Below are 15,806 nucleotides of genomic sequence, written 5' to 3' on the forward strand. Positions count from 1 at the left end.
ACCCAGCAGCTTTCATGCCTAAAATGGGACTAGAAACTCACAGCCTGCTGGTGAACTAGTAGAGGATTACTTGTCCTGCAAATTGCCCTGGCCTCAGTGTGTTTCTCCTTGTAACACATCAGAGGAAGAACCTGTAACCCATGTTCTTTTATACTGAAGATTGTAGACAACATTGCATCAAAACTTCATTCTTCCCCTTCCAGTAGCAATCTCCTGATCTTCAAGTAATTTTTATGCTGACTGTCTACTTACTGATAAAAGGTTTTTCATACAGTCTAAATATTGCAAAGTCTTTGTTATCTAGCATCAAGCCTTTGGCAGGGAATCCACAAGAAGATTTAAGATGGATTGCTATATATGCTTATTTGTGTTTCTCTATCTTGGCTCTTTCCCCCACCCGCCTCCATTCTCTGTTTATTTGCTTTTATTTAGGCAATAATAACGACAACAGAGTTCGGAGGGAACTTGTAGATCATCTAGTCCAGGGGTGGGCAAACTACGGCCCGTGGGCCACATCCGGCCCGTTGGTCTTTTTAATCCGGCCCGCCGAAGATTGGTACAGAATTAAGGTTTGATGTGAATGATTGAATGATTGCATTCATTTGATTTTGACTTGTAATGACAGGCATTTCGACACCAGGTGGCGGCCCGTCTGTCAAATTTTAAAAGTCAATGAGGCCCCCGAGCCAAAAAGTTTGCCCACCCCTGATCTAGTCCAACCCCCTGCTCAAGCAGGAGAGACCTATATACCATTTCTGACAAATGGCTGTCCAGTCTCTTCTTGAAAGCTTCTAGTGAAGCCAAAACCTCTGAAGGCAACTTGTTTCATTGGTTGATTGTTCTCACTGTCAGAAAATGTATCCTTATTTCTAGGTTAAATATCTCCTGTAACACTGATTAATCTTACTGAAGTGTCCCAACATGGAAACAGCAGTTTCAAGCTGAAAACACAATACTTTCAACCAGGAACACCTTCCAAAATAGTTAGAATTCTTCTGATGAGGTTGGGCCCTATTCTTACTGTTCCAGTAAAGCAGGAAATATTTTGAGTTCAAACTTGAAAAGTTTGCACATCTCTACTTTTCGATTCCTGCTGAACTAAATCCCGACCAATCACACATTTCCTCTACAAAAATATTTACAAACTTCTTGGTAATAGTGTACAACAAACAGTGTATCTATCACTTTGGCCCTGACAAACACATTTTAATAGCTGTATTAAATAGCTGTGCAACGCTTCAGATCTGATTCAGGGGCTGCCAAAAAGGCCAACACAGTCCTAGGCTGCATAAACAGAGGGATAAAGAATCAAGATCACCGTGAAGTCTTAATACCACTTTATACGCCACGGGAAGGCCTCCAGTTTTTGTCACCATGATATAAAAAAAAGGGACTCTAGATCAGGGGGTCTCAAACTCGATTTCCATTGAGGGCCGCATCAGGATTGTGTTTGACCACAGGGGGCCAGGGTAGGCGTGGCCAGGGTAGGCGTGGCCAGCTCAATGTCACTCATATCGGGGGCGCCTATGGTGGCCGAAGCGTTCTGCCAACGAAAGAGGGCTCTGTAGCTCCGTTTTCGCCTGCAACGGCCTCCTGCAACTGTCTGCCAGCAAAAACCGAGCTCAGGAGGGCTACCTGCAGGCCTCACTAGCTCCTTTTTCCGCTGCGACAGCCTCCTGCAACCCTCTACCAGTGAAAACAGAGCTTGGCAGGGCCTTGTGTGGCCCTCCTGAACTTTGTTTTCACTGGCAGAGGCCCCGCGGGCCAGTCTTTCGCTGTTTCCAGGGTGGCCTCGTGGGCCAGATCTAAGAACCCCCGTGGGCCAGATCTGGCCCCCGGGCCTTGAGTTTGACACCCCTGCTCTAGATAGAAAGAGTGCAGAGAAGAGCAACAGAGGGGACTGGAGGCTAAAACATATGAAGAATGGTTGCAGGAACTGGATATGTCTAATTTAATGGGGAAAAAAGGACTAGGGGAGTGATGGCTAACCTTTTCGTCGTCATGTACCGAAAGCGTGTAAGCGCACGTACGTGTGCCTGCATCCATAATGCAATGCCCGCGCGACCCACCCACCCCCGCTCCCCGTACATGCATGTGCATCTCCCACACACGCATCTCCCCCCGCGCATACATGGCAGATACCTGACAATCAACTGGCTGGTGAGGGGGTGGGGCATGCGCATGCGCAGTGGATTTGATCCGGGCAACAGCTCGCGTGCATGGCAGAAATGGCTCTGCGTGCTACTTCCAGCACACATGCCATAGGTTCGCCATCACGCAACTAGGGAATGACATGATAGCACTGTTCCAATATTTGAAGGGCTGCCCCAAAGAAGAGGGAGTCAACCTATTCTCCAAAACACCTGAAGGCAGAACAAGAAGAATGGATGGAGACTAATCAAAGGTGAGAAGCAACCTGGAAGTAAAGAGAAATTTCCTGACAGTTAAAACAATTAATCAGTGGAACTACTTGCCTCCAGAAGTTGTGGCTACTCCATTATTGGAGGTTTTCAACAAGAGAGGGATAGCCACTTATCTGGAATGGTATAGGGATTCCTGCTTGAGCAGAGAGTTGGGCTAGAAGACCTCCAAGATCCCTTCGAATTCTACATATTATTCAATCCTATACGCCAGGGGTCGCCAACCTTTTGGACCTCAGGGACCACCAAACTCATAATTTTAGATCCCAGGGACCACTAACCGGTTCTGTGGGCATGGTCTAATTTGTGGGTGTGGCTTGGTGGTCATGTGACTGGCTGGGCATGGCTTGTATGTAAATATTATAAATATTTATATAAATATTGAATTTTTTTTATTAAAAAAGATCAACTTTTACCCAAACTCAAGCAAAGCAGGCAGATTGAGTTGCTCACAGAATCACAGATTCATTCAGAAGTCTATCTGCCATTGGCTAGCTCAGTCTGTCACATAAAATTTGCTTGCAAGCAAACTCATAAAATTTGCTAGCAAGCAAACTCACAAAATGAACTCACAACACACCATGCATGTAAATATTGAGTTTTTTATTATAAAAAGAGCAACCTTTACCCAAATTCAGGCAAAGCAGGCAGATTGAGTTGCTCACAGAATCATTCAGTGATCTATCTATCTGCCATCGGCTAGCTCAGTCTCTCAAATATACTTGCCATGAGTCTGCACTGAATTTGCTTGCAAGCAAACCTTCAGTCCTAAGGGAGGTTTGGCTGCGCTGAGCCGAAGATCTAAAGACTAGCTAGAAAGCAAGAAATCCAACCATTTCCTGCTTCCTAGCTAACCTAAATCTCCCGGCACAGCAGAACAGATGATGGTCGGAAAAAGGAAAAATAGCAATTTAGCAGGCAAGTTTACCAGGTAAGGAGTGAGTGGGCGGGGAGGGTTCCCGCGGGCCATGTGGGCTGCTCAGCCTGGATTAATTGCTTTGTGGGGGTGAGATTTCTCTGCGGCCCACCAAAATTTTCTCATGGCCCACCAGCATAGCAGCGGTCGCCCACCAGTGGGGCGACCGCTGCTATACGCAACAAAATCAAGGCAGGGTTGAGTTCCTTTCTCACATTTTCTTCCATCTTGGGACTATCTCTTCTCCAGTTGTTCTTTAATGCTCCGCTCCTTTCTTTTCCTCTTAACATCTGTCTCCTATCTTTCTCCAAGCTCAGCTTTGCATTCCATTACACCCCAAACCCACCAACCTGCACACATGAAAGAGAAGATCTTGACCCACCTACTTTGCATCTTTATTGGATTCATCGTGGCTCTCAAACACTCCAGCCATGAAGAGCTTGATGTTTCCTGATCTAGAGAGGCAAAGCCCTGGAAAGAATTGTTTTCCTAGTACCTAAAATAGCAATGAAACTAATTTCCTAAGCAGAAAAGCACATTACGGGCATTATTTGTGACACGGACTGTCAAAACACTTTAAATCTACCTGACTACTTTTATGCACTGTGTAGGCAGCAAAATGCTTTGGGCTTTATATAGAGCTTGTACAGAACTTGAAAATCAAGCCATGCTACCCTCCATTTCACATCGACTCCTAGTCCTTATTAAAATTAATGACGCAAACTGCTCTTTGATTGGGCAAGATTTTTTTAAAAAAAAAAATCAGTAAGCAGTAGATGGATACAGTGTTTCCCTAAAAATAAGACTGGGTCTTATATTGATTTTTGCTCCAAAAGATGCATTAGGGCTTATTTACCAATTAGGTCTTATTTTGGGGGAAATACCATTCCAAATGTGTCTGTCTGGCTGACAATCTTAACCGGGGCTTATTTTCAGGGTAGGGCATATATTACAAGCATTCTTTAAAAAAACCCATGCTAGGGCTTATTTTCCACTTGGGTTTTATTTTCAGGGAAAACAGGACAGTAGTCATGGAAACATGATCAAAGTTAGCCCCCTGAAATAACTTACCACGCACCTGGCTACCCGTTGTATGCTACTTAATGGTTTCCCAGTAATAAAATTAACTACCAATTTCATACCTAGGCTATGTGCAGGATCAGTGTGGGGAAAAAGGAGATAATGTTGAAAGAGAAACGTGGTTAAGATCTTCCAAGTTTTCATTCTTGTTCTGGCACCTTCCTTGACTTAAGATAGAACACATATGCTCTCCCTTTCAGTTTCTCAAACAGTTGCATAAAAATAAATGTCTGATTCACCAACATTTGGTCCAAATTAGCCTTCTGCTTCGTTCACTCTTCAAGTGTATGAGCAACATGATATCTGACTGGTAAAACTTGTATTTCAACTGCCAGTTAGCTTCTACTGTGTAATCTGTTTGTCTCTATAAGCATCCCAGGCAAACATCCTTGTTTGCAGCCGTAATCAATTGATAATTGATTCATTTTTATTACTTTTATTTATTATGTATTTATCATCATCCTCTTTTAATGACCCCATAATCCCTTGCGGGGTGGAGTCTGGGCATCTGAATGGAGCTGAGTGTTTACTGGCCAGATGCCCTTCCTGTCGCCAATGTGGACTTATATTCAGCAGGTATATATTCATCGTGCCCAGAGAGAGAAATATCTACCTCTACCTAGGATCAAACTCACAGCCTCCTGATTATGAAGTGAGAGCTCCACCTATCAACTCATAAAACCAAGCCAACCAAGGCCGAGGGGGTGGGGTTGCAACCCTAAATTCTATATCTGCACTCAATTTGTTTTTGCTTTATACAGGTCATCTTCAAGAAGTGAGAGGAGCCGAATGTCAACTCATAAAACATTCCTATGCCTGTTTTAGTAGTTCACATAAAAAAGGGGGGAGGGGAGGAAGGAAATCTGAAAGAGCAGTGCAGCAATTTGAAAGTGAAAGTACGTTCCAACTCTTACGTTTAAAAGGTTGTAACTAAAATACCAGAGCTTTTCCCCGTGAATATATTTAATTGGAGAACGTGAATGATGATACCCAGGCTGTGAATGTGCTCAATTGGAGAATCTGGTTTATGAGACACCCCAGGGGGAGGGGGGAAACAGAGTCACGGGTGACTGTAAATTATGTATGCCAGAGTTGGCTTGCTGTCAGGATTCCAGCAATCGCTCTAATTAGATCATGTTTCTCGAGCCAAACTTCAAAAAACTTCAAAGGATTTATTAAAGGCGACATACAGGGCAGTGCCAGTATGTCGCCTCTAATAAATCCTTTGAAGTTTTTTGAAGTTTGGCTCAAGAATCATGATCTAATTAGAGCGATTGCTGGAATCCTGACACCACCTCTAGGCCACCGCACCTCTCATTTATTATTTATTTATATCCTGCCTTTATTATTTTTACAAATAAAACAAAGAACATACCCAACCCGCCTTCCTCTTCCTACTTTCCCCATAACAACAACACTGTGAGGTGTGTTGGGCTAACTGACCTAAGGCCACCCAGCTGGATTTCATGCGTATGGCAGGACTAGAACTCACTGTCTCCTGGTGATTGGTTCAAAGTCAGCCGTGTGAAATTCATGCCTAAAGGTACAACTTGAACTCACAGTATGTTGGTGATTGGCCCAAAGTCACCCAGCTGGCTTCATGCATTAAGGGGGGGCTAGAACTCACAGTCTCCTGGTGATTGGCCCAAATTTACCCAGCTGATTTTCATGGCAAATGTGGGACCTGAACTCATGGTCTCCTGCTTTCTATCTGAACTCCTGATAACCCTGCTGTTTAAATTCTTTTAAAGCCCATGTAAGATCTATCTATGTAAGATTCAGCACCAACTGGATAATGGCACAAAATCAATTAACCACTAAGTACATCTTCTTCCATATCAATCTGTTCACTAGGAGCTCTCAATCCCTGAAAGTAACACCACCACATGTCAGGCCTTTAAATATTGCATCCATGAAAAGTTTTTATTACTTTAAGCAAATTGTTTTTAATGGTTTGATTTTTGGCGGGGAGAGGCAATGTTTTGTTCACTTTGTAATTATGTGCACCGTCTACAAATAGAACCCAATATAAGGAAACCACCTAGATATGGAAGAGTATGTTTAGAAAGCAACAAATATTTTCTTATTTCTTGCTATTCTTCCTCTTGCAATTATATTTATGATTTGTATAAATGTATAAATAAAACGTATACAAATACATTTATAATAAATGTCTTAAAATTCTTTAGTCTGCCTGCTTTCTTTTGCTGAAGCAATGTACCTGTCTGGTTATTTAAGACCAAAGAACACACAAAAGCTAAGATAGAAAGAAAAATTAAAAAAAGCAAAACCTACACACAGGTAGTCCTGTAAACCACTTAGAAAGCACTGTGTAAAAGCACTGTGAAGCGGTATATAAGCCGAAGTGCTATTGCTATTAGACACAATGTCAGTTGAGTGACGTTGGGCTATTCACTTTCTCTCAACCATAGGTAGAAGGCAATGACAAACTACTTTTGGGAAACCTTGCCAAGAAAACTGCACAAACTTGTCCAGGCAATGTCCAAGAATTGGACACGACTGAATAGAAGAAGGAAAAAAACCCTGACTGATTTATACTGTATAATGATCACCCAGAAATAGAACAAAATGTTTTATGGGGACTGATAGTAATTCTCTTAAGGGACAAAAAAAAACCACCTTATTTTTTTTTGTACTGAAAAGACCTAAATGCATGATAAGCAGTACAAATTGCACCTGGTCAGATTATAAACAAATTCCTGCACACTGAATACCCTCAATTACTACTATAAAAACAGTGCAATTCTGCTTCTATCACATCCCTGGAGCACTCCTATGTTCTTCTACCAATTGAAAAAGGTAATTAGCGTTACAGAAACATAGAAAATCTTTTTTTGTCAGAGTCAATTCTCCTCTTGACTAAATTAAGCAAAGACTCACTTTGACTCTATCTGAGTTCCCATTTACTTTACAAACATTTCCATATTGTTTCCTTGGGGATGCACAGAACTGGTTTGTCATTATAGGTAGTCCTTGACCTACAATCGTTCATTTAGGGATCATTTCAAGTTATAATGGTACTGAAAAAAGTGACTTATGACCGTTTTTCACTTACCACCATTGTGACCTTCCCTATGGTCACCTGATCAAAATTCCAGCAGTTGGCAACTGGCATGTACTTACGCCAGTTTCACTGTCCCCGGGGGTCACGTGATCACCATTTGTAACTTTCCCAGCAGGCTTCCGACAAGCAAAGTCAGTGTGGGAAGCCAGATTCACTTAATGACAGCATGTTTCACTTAACAACTGCAGCAAAAAAGGTCATAAAAGGGGATGCATTTTAACAACTGTCTTGCTTAGCAATGGAAATTTTGGGCTCAATTGTCAAGGACCACCTTTACTTTCTTTGAGGCCTGATTTATCCCCCCCAAAGAGGAATTTTCCAATCTAAAAGCAAAAGGAAACTTTCATTCTGCAGAAAAATTCATGTCCTGTTATTCATTTTAAGTTTCTTCTACATTTCAAAGAGAGAATTTATTTTTTTCCCAGTGTTCAGCTTTAAGTGGATGTTTTCAAAGTATTGTAGGTGCTGTTTATATTCCACCATGTCAGTGTCAACCCTTAGCCACCATAAACACACAATAAAGAGTCACACACTTATATACACACAGAGAGGGGCAGTGGGATATGAGGGAGGGTAGCCATTCAAACCCAAGCTTTGGAAAAGACACCCCAAAAAGGGTATACACACACCTGCACACAAAGTCACACATACACAACAAGAGGGTTAGTGAGGAGGGCATTCACACCCAGGCTTTGGAGAAGACCTCCCCAAAAAAGGAACACACGCACATACACACACACAGAGGAGGGTGTGAGGAGGGAGGATAGCCATTCACACCCAGGCTTTGGAAAGAACCTAAAAAAGGGATTGACACACACACACACACACACACAAACATACACACACAGTTACACACACATATACACACACAGGAAGGGTGAGTGAGGAGGGAGGGTAGCCAGTTCACACCTAGGCTTTGGAGAAAATCATTTTAAAAAGGGCGGGGTGAGAACATACACAGAAACACACACACACACACACACACACACACACACACACACACAGAGGAAGGAGTAGGAAGGGAATCTTCTCTTGAAGGATTTGGGGGGGTGCAGAAAGCAGGGTGCGCCAACCAGAAAGAGGCATCTATGGACTGTGGAGTCCGGCTCCTCAACCTTTTGACAGCAGAGACTCTCTACCCACCCATCCACCCCGCGCTGGGGATAATGGGAGCCCAGATCCCACCCACGGGGAAGAAGAACCCACCCACCCCAAGTTGCGGGGCTGCTACTACTCACGAGCGCCACCGGTTCGCGGCTGGGCGGGCTCCGGCCCGATGTAGCTGAGCAGGACCGGCAACGGGTCGCCACGAGGGCCCGGCGGCGCGGCGCGCCAAGCGCTCTGGGGCTGCGCTCCGGGCGCGGCGGTGGCGGCGCCTCCTCCCCGGCCGGGGTAGAGGAGGAAAAAGGAGGCGAGTCCGGCGGCGCCTCCTCCTCCTCCTCCCCTCCCCGTCCGCTTCCCCGACGGCCTCCCGGCGTTGGGCGCTGCGGCCGCCGGAGCTCTCCATGCCGGCCAAGCGCGGGGTACCCCTCGGCCTCTCCAAGGGCGCACGGCAGGCAGGTCCCCCCGCGCGGCCAACCAGGCAACTTCGCCTCGTCGCCGCCTCTCCGCGGATCAAGCCAGCTCGGGCCCAGCCGGCCTGGGGGTGCGGGGAAGCCTCGCCTTGACCCGGCCCCTCGCCGAGCTCCGCCCCGCCCCGCCGGCCCCGACTTCGGCCGGCCTCCTCGGCGCGCGCCCCGGCTCCTCCCCGGAGCGCACGGCGCGGCTCCTGGGGCAGAGCGAGCCTGAGGAGGCAGGATCGCCTGGCAGGGTCCTAGTAGATCCTTGGGAGGGATCGACTTGTTTGCTGGACCGGGGAGGTTATCCCCCCCGATTAATTTTCATTTTTGGCAGGTGAGACTGGGATGTTTTCTTTCTAATTTCTTGGGAACTGTCTTTCTTTTTGCTATAGAGGTAGTCCTCGATTTGCAACAGTTCGTTTAGTGACCGTCCCAAGTGACAGTGGCGCTGAAAAAAAGTGACTTATAATCCTTTTTAATACCCACCTCGGTTGCAGCATCTCTGTGGTCACCTGATCAAAATTTAAGACAGTTGCCTACTGACTCATATTTATGTCCCTGGGGTTATGTGATCCCCTTTTGCGACCTTCTGACAAAGTCAATGGAAAAGCCAGCTTCACTTAACAACCATGTTAGTAATTTAACAACTGCAGCAATTCACTTAAACGTAAGGAACATGGCAAGAAAAGTTATAAAAATGGGACAAAACTTGCTTAACAAATTTCTCACTTAGTAATATAAATTTTGTGCTCAATTGTGGCCATAAGTCAAGGACTGACTGTAATTCTTATTTGGGTTTTGGAGTAGTTTCAATCAATTTTCCATTTTGATTTTTTTCCCCTCTTCACTCTAAAAATGCATGGAGAAAGAAATAATGTTTTTCTCAGACATGGTGGTGGTATTGTGCCATTATTATTATTTTTCCATTTCCTTGAAATATTTATTCCCCCCTCTTTGCTATAACTCTTATTTGGGTTTGGATTAGTGCTCCTTTTTAAATTATTTTCCTCTTTGCTCTGTAGTTTGTATGGATAAATAAAGTTTTTTTTCAGAGGTGGTGGTATTTTGCCATTTTCTTTCTCATTTCCTTGGAGGATTGCTTTGCTGCAATTCTTATTTAGGTTTTGGGGTAGTTTTGGTTAATTTTCCATTTAATTTTCTTCTTCATCCTATAGTTTGTGTGGATGATAGATTTTTTTCAGATTGTAGGATTTTTTTTAGGATGTCTGTAAAGCAATTAACAGCATTGTGGCTGGCCTACAGTTGGCCTATGCTATCACCACGTTGTGCATTTAAAACATTAATTGTGGAGTATCTTAAAAGGACTTCAGATCAGAAGCTGCCTTTTTTCCATCCAAAAGATTTTATCAAATGGCATCATTTTCGGAAATGATTTGCCATTGCTTCCTTCCTAGGGGCTGAGAGCAACTAGCCCAAAGCCTCTCCACTAGTTTTCATGCCTAATTTTTAATTATTGTTTTTCTGTATTTATTCATTTATTTTCTGTATTTGTTTTTCTGCTTTATTCACCTGGTCACTTTGTAAGATGGGCAGCTACAGCCCCATGGTGAGAGAGGCAGCCAATAAATTAACAATATAAACAATGACAAAATAAACACAAACAGGAAAATTAATTACATTAGTTTATGCTGCCTTTCTCAACAGGGTTAACATACTGCAATCTTTCCAAATAACCTTGTGCAGGTATTCAGTATTGTTTATTTAGCTTTTAACTCTGAAATACTTAATTCTGAGCAAATAATATTACCTCATGGGTTTAAATAATATTCAACTCAATGCATAGTAAATTTGTAAAGATTCAAAGTAGTTGCCGGTAGTTAATGGGTGGTAAAGCATGCGCTGTGTTCAGGTCAGAATTGACAATTACATTTCCATTAATGTCATTACAAGAACTAATGAGATTTGCATTCTATTGCACTTGAATTCACTTTTCATTTACTATTTAAAGTTCTACTTCCCTGAAAAAACTTGTTTCTGAAATCTTGGTAGATAAATCAATATCCTTAAGCCTGTGTTATTGCCTTTCCTTATTACATACTGGTATTACTTGGCTCATTTTTTTTAAAATCACCTGGATCTTTCCTGCAAATAACTCATTATAATTTTATTTTTTCCAACCGTTGTCCAATGGTATTTATCTAGCAATTGGTAAGAGATGATTTTCCCCATGTGGTATAGGACACATTCCAATGTCTGATATGCTCTTAATTCCATGAATTAATTAGTAAGAAAAGTTTCAAAAATTGGAACAGATGATAGGTTCTAGCTTGCAGGAGGGTTTTAAACAAAATCTGGACAACTATTAGCAATGTTGTAATTGCACAAAGTAAAGAGTTGGAGTAGAAGATTGCCACATTCCTTGCAAAATGTGAGAATGTACAATTTTGCAGAATTTAACTTTGAATTTGCAAATTTCTGGGTCTGTACTTTTTAATTTTTTGATAATTTTGAGCTGTTTAGTTTAAAACAAGAATCCACAAAACTTAATAACCAATTTTGCATATTCTTCAGTAATGTTTAGTATTATATGGCAAGTGGAACTGACATGAAGAACATAAAATTAAGAACACTTAATGAAGAACATAACCTAACACTAACTACCAAACCAAACCAATCTTCCTCAAATTGTCACTCTCCATTATGCTGGTTTGTATAATAAAGATTTGATATCCTTCAGATTCTGGCTGAAAGGTTTGGGGAATAGGTCTAAAACATCTGAAAATGATTTGGGGAAGATTAGATGTGATATAACAGACGAGTACAGTTGTCTCAGTAGGTGGCAGCATTTGGCTAAACTTTCTATGTTAAAATCTAAGCAGAGGGGGACTTGACTAGTACTTAGATTAGGAAACTACCAGCCAATATCAAAACCGAAGATCAGACTGAAGAATAGTTATAAAGTCCCACAGAAAGAATCAGCAGGCTGTTTTTGTACCGTGGCCAAGAAAAATACATGGATATGTACCAGAAGTAACCAATAGCGAAGCTCGACTCCACAAAGACTTCACTTTTATGGAAGGTTACAATAGCATGAAACAGCTTGGAAAAGTTCTGAATTGACAAGGCCAGGACAGGTAGTCCTCAACTTATGACCACACTTGAACCCAAAATTCCTGTTAAGTGAGACATTTGTTAATAGTAATAGCACTTTGACTTACATACCATTTTACAGCCCTCTCTAAGTGGTTTACAGAGCCAGCCTATTGCTCCCAACACAATTTGGGTCCTCATTTTACCCACCTCGGAAGTCAACCTTGAAGTGAGTTCAGTGAGTTTTGCCCCTTTTTCGACTCATTTGTGAAGCGAATCACTGCAGTTAATAAGATAGCAACTTGGTTGTTAAGTGAACCTGGCTTCTCCACTGACTTTGCTCGTCAGAAGGTCGCAAAAAGGGATCACTTGACCTTAAGACACAGCAAAGATCATAAATATGAACCATTTGCAGAGTATCGGAATTTTGATCACAGAATCACGGGGATGCTGCAAAAGTTGTAACTGAAAAAATTTCGGGTTCTTTCAGTGCCATTATAACTTTGAACTTTACTAAACAAACCTATTGTAAGTTGAGAACTACTTATGGTTAGCATCCAGCTGTAAACCAAGTAGACAATACTCTGCCTGTGTATCTCTAAGTGATATTGTCATCTACCTCCCCTCTCCACTGCTATGTCCTGCCACATTTTATTCCAGAAATATCAATGCTCAAAGGAACCAAATGAACCATGACTGAAGGTATCTCAGCTAGTGCTCGTTCAAGCACTACAAATAGTCCTCAACATACGACTATGATTGAGCCCAAAATCTCTTCTGCTAAGCAAGAGAGTTGTTAAGTGAATTTTGACCCATTTTATGACCTTTCTTGCCACAACTGTCAAGGAAGTAACAGTTGTTAAGTGAATCTGGCCTCCCCATTGATTTTGGTTGGACAGGCCCAAAAGGTGATCATGTGACCCCAGGACATCGCAACTGTCACAAATATGAGGCAGTTGCCAAGTGGCTGGATTTTGATCATGTGACCATAAGGATGCTGCAACGGTCGTAGCTTTTCATGCAACTGTTGCAGCATCCCCAGGATCACATAATCAAAATTCAGCCTCTTGGCAACTTTTCTCCAGTGCTGTTGAAACTTCAAATGGTTAGTTTAAAAAAGGGGGTGAAGACTACCTTTATAAATTAAAGTCAAAACCCTGTAATGGATACAACCCTGGAAGTAAGAACCATTATTAAAAATAATACACGTTATAATTCCCCAAAAAGATACATTTATTAAGTTCACATCCGCTATCTTTAGTTGCAAATAAAGAGGGAGAGAAAAAAAGGAAGACAATGGATCACTTGAGCTTAATACTTTTCTTAACTCCAGCACGGATGCCAGACAATTCGCCTGCATATTTTTGCGTTTCTCTTCGGAATTCACGAACTTGTCCCCTTCTACGGATCTTGGCTTTTCTGAATTTCTCACGATGTTTGACTCTTGGGTTACGATCAATCTTCTTTCTCCTAGGCGTAAGGCCTTTATTCTTCAACATCTGGTACGTTGCTCCTCTCTTTTGGTCCGATTCCACCTCTTCAACGACGGGATGACTTGTGCCTTCTTTTTCTTCTCGTTTCCTCTTCTTCTTAAGCATGATCTTTTCTTCCATCTCCTTGTAAAAATCCAATGCAGCTTGCTCATCAAAATCAGAGTCATCCGCAAGCTCGTCTTCAGCCTCATTATTAGTAAAGTTTGGAGATTTCGTTTTCCTTTTATGAACCGTTTTCCTAACCAACGGCAGGAGCTTCTTCCTACTTTCCACCCCATCGGTCTCGTTACTGCGGAATTCCTTAAGGAGCAGACGAACCTCTGGCAACAGTTTTTGGTCCACCACCGCTAAGTCATTGATCAGGTTCCTGTAAGTGACAAGCCTTTCGATGACAGGATGGCCATGGATTGGAATCCTTTTGGCTTTCAGCACCAAGTAAAAACTGATGTTGCAGCAGTAGTTCAGATAGAGGTGGTACTTGGTTTGCAAATACTGGCTCCCTTTTCCCGCTGGGATGACTCCGTCACCCATCATTTGCATGAGGGGCTCCAGTTCATCTCTGAGCTCCACTACTTTGGCTTCGAAGTCCTGAATCAGTTCCAGCAGTTCGGGAGATTCCTTCCTCAGCAATTTCAGCTGCTCTTTTCTAGAAAGAGACGCCAAATCCTTGGCGATTTTCTGCCCGGATTCTTTTCTGTTCGGTGGCTCCGCTGTCCTGGTGTAAGCCTGAAGGAGATCCAAGCCGTAGTCTTCCTCGGCCAAGTTCTCCGCCATCCTCCTCTGAATGGCCTGGGCTTCCGCCTCTTCTTCCAGCTCCTCTGCTTCCACCTCTTCCTTAGTCTTCTTGGGGGCTTTGGGACGGCGGGCTGCCCCCTCGTAGTCCGTGCCATAGTAGAGCTTCTTCCTCTGACCCCAAGCCAGCTCGCTGGGGAGGCCTGAGCCCCATTGGCCTTCGCCCCGCTGCTCTTCCAGGTCGCTGTCCATGTCCAGAGGCTCATCGTCCTCCTCCTCCTCCTCCTCACCAGGCCTATCATCCCCATCTTCCTCAGACTCGCTATTCTCGGACAGGTGCAGGCCCAGCACCTCCTCCTCTTCTTCCTCCACCTCTTCTTCCTCCTCTTCCCCCCTGCCCAGCGCCGCCAGCACCGCCTCCTCCAGCCGCCGCTCGTGGAAGTCGTCCGCCTCCTCCGTCACGCGCGGCTCCCCCGCCTCGGGCTCCTCCATCTTCTCTTCGCGCTCGGCCGGGGCCCGCAAAGCCGGCGGGATTCTGCGGCGTGGCCTCCCCATGCTGGCCCGCTGGGAAAACGAGACGGACGCAAACGCTCTCGGCCGGCAAGGAAAAGTACGACTTCCGGGTCGAGGTTGGGGGGGGGTTCCCAAAGCGGAGCCCGCTTCCGGTTTCTGGGAAAGAGAAAAGGATGGCGCTGCTGTGCTTGTCGCCTCTGTTTCGCACGCCTCCAATAGCTTGACTTCCGGCGGTTGAGCTTCCGGTTGTGGAGAGCTTAGGGCGCTCTATTTGGAAAAGGATTATAGACGCCGGGGTCTCCAACCTTCAGCAAGTTTAAGACTTGTGGACTTTAACTCCCAGAGTTCCTCAGCCAGCTTTGCTCTGGGAGTTGAAGTCCACAAGTCTTAAAATTGCCCAAGGCTGGAGACCTCTGCTATAGAGAGCGGAGCATGTTTCAAAGAGCGTTGCGTCAGCATGGGGTCCTTTTGGCTTTTGACTCTTTTGCCCTCCGCCATTCCTCGCCCCCCCTTGGTTTTCATAAGGAATATGTTGCTTTTTTAGACATCTGGGGGAAATCCGACTCTGCACGCCGACTAATTATTAATGATTTATTTATTTATTTATTTGATTTGTCAATTGCTTACCAGATAATAGGTCTAAGTATATACATAGTTATGAATACACGAAATGGGTACATATAAGCAAAATAAAAGGAACAATAGGACAGGGACGGTAGGCAGGTTGGTGCACTTATGCACACCCCCTACAGACCTCTTAGGAAAGGGGTGAGGTCAATAGTAGACAGTCTAAGGTTAATGATGTCTGCCCCTGCCTTTGCTTTCCATTTTAATTTTAATTTTTCTGCTTTAACTAGCTATCTACCTATCATCTACTGTTATCCATCATCATTTACCTATCTTATCAACCTGTCTGTCTACCATCTATCTGCCTACCTATCTATCCATCCATCATCT

General features: G+C 43.7%; 1 protein-coding gene across 1 annotated transcript; it reads right to left on the reverse strand.

Annotated features, from left to right (window-relative positions):
• Nucleotides 1-13,326: 13,326 nt before the first annotated feature.
• UTP3 (UTP3 small subunit processome component) lies at nt 13,327-15,067 on the reverse strand. The gene has a single exon (XM_026676478.2). The coding sequence runs from the start codon at nt 14,889-14,891 to the stop codon at nt 13,413-13,415; it is 1,479 nt and encodes a 492-aa protein (XP_026532263.2). The 5' UTR covers nt 14,892-15,067; the 3' UTR covers nt 13,327-13,412.
• Between the last annotated feature and the right edge of the window lie 739 nt (nt 15,068-15,806).

The sequence above is a fragment of the Notechis scutatus genome, chromosome 4, assembly GCF_049901735.1.
Source record: "Notechis scutatus isolate UNSWTSFEM ecotype Mainland chromosome 4, rNotScu1.2, whole genome shotgun sequence".
Classification (NCBI taxonomy): domain Eukaryota; kingdom Metazoa; phylum Chordata; class Lepidosauria; order Squamata; family Elapidae; genus Notechis; species Notechis scutatus.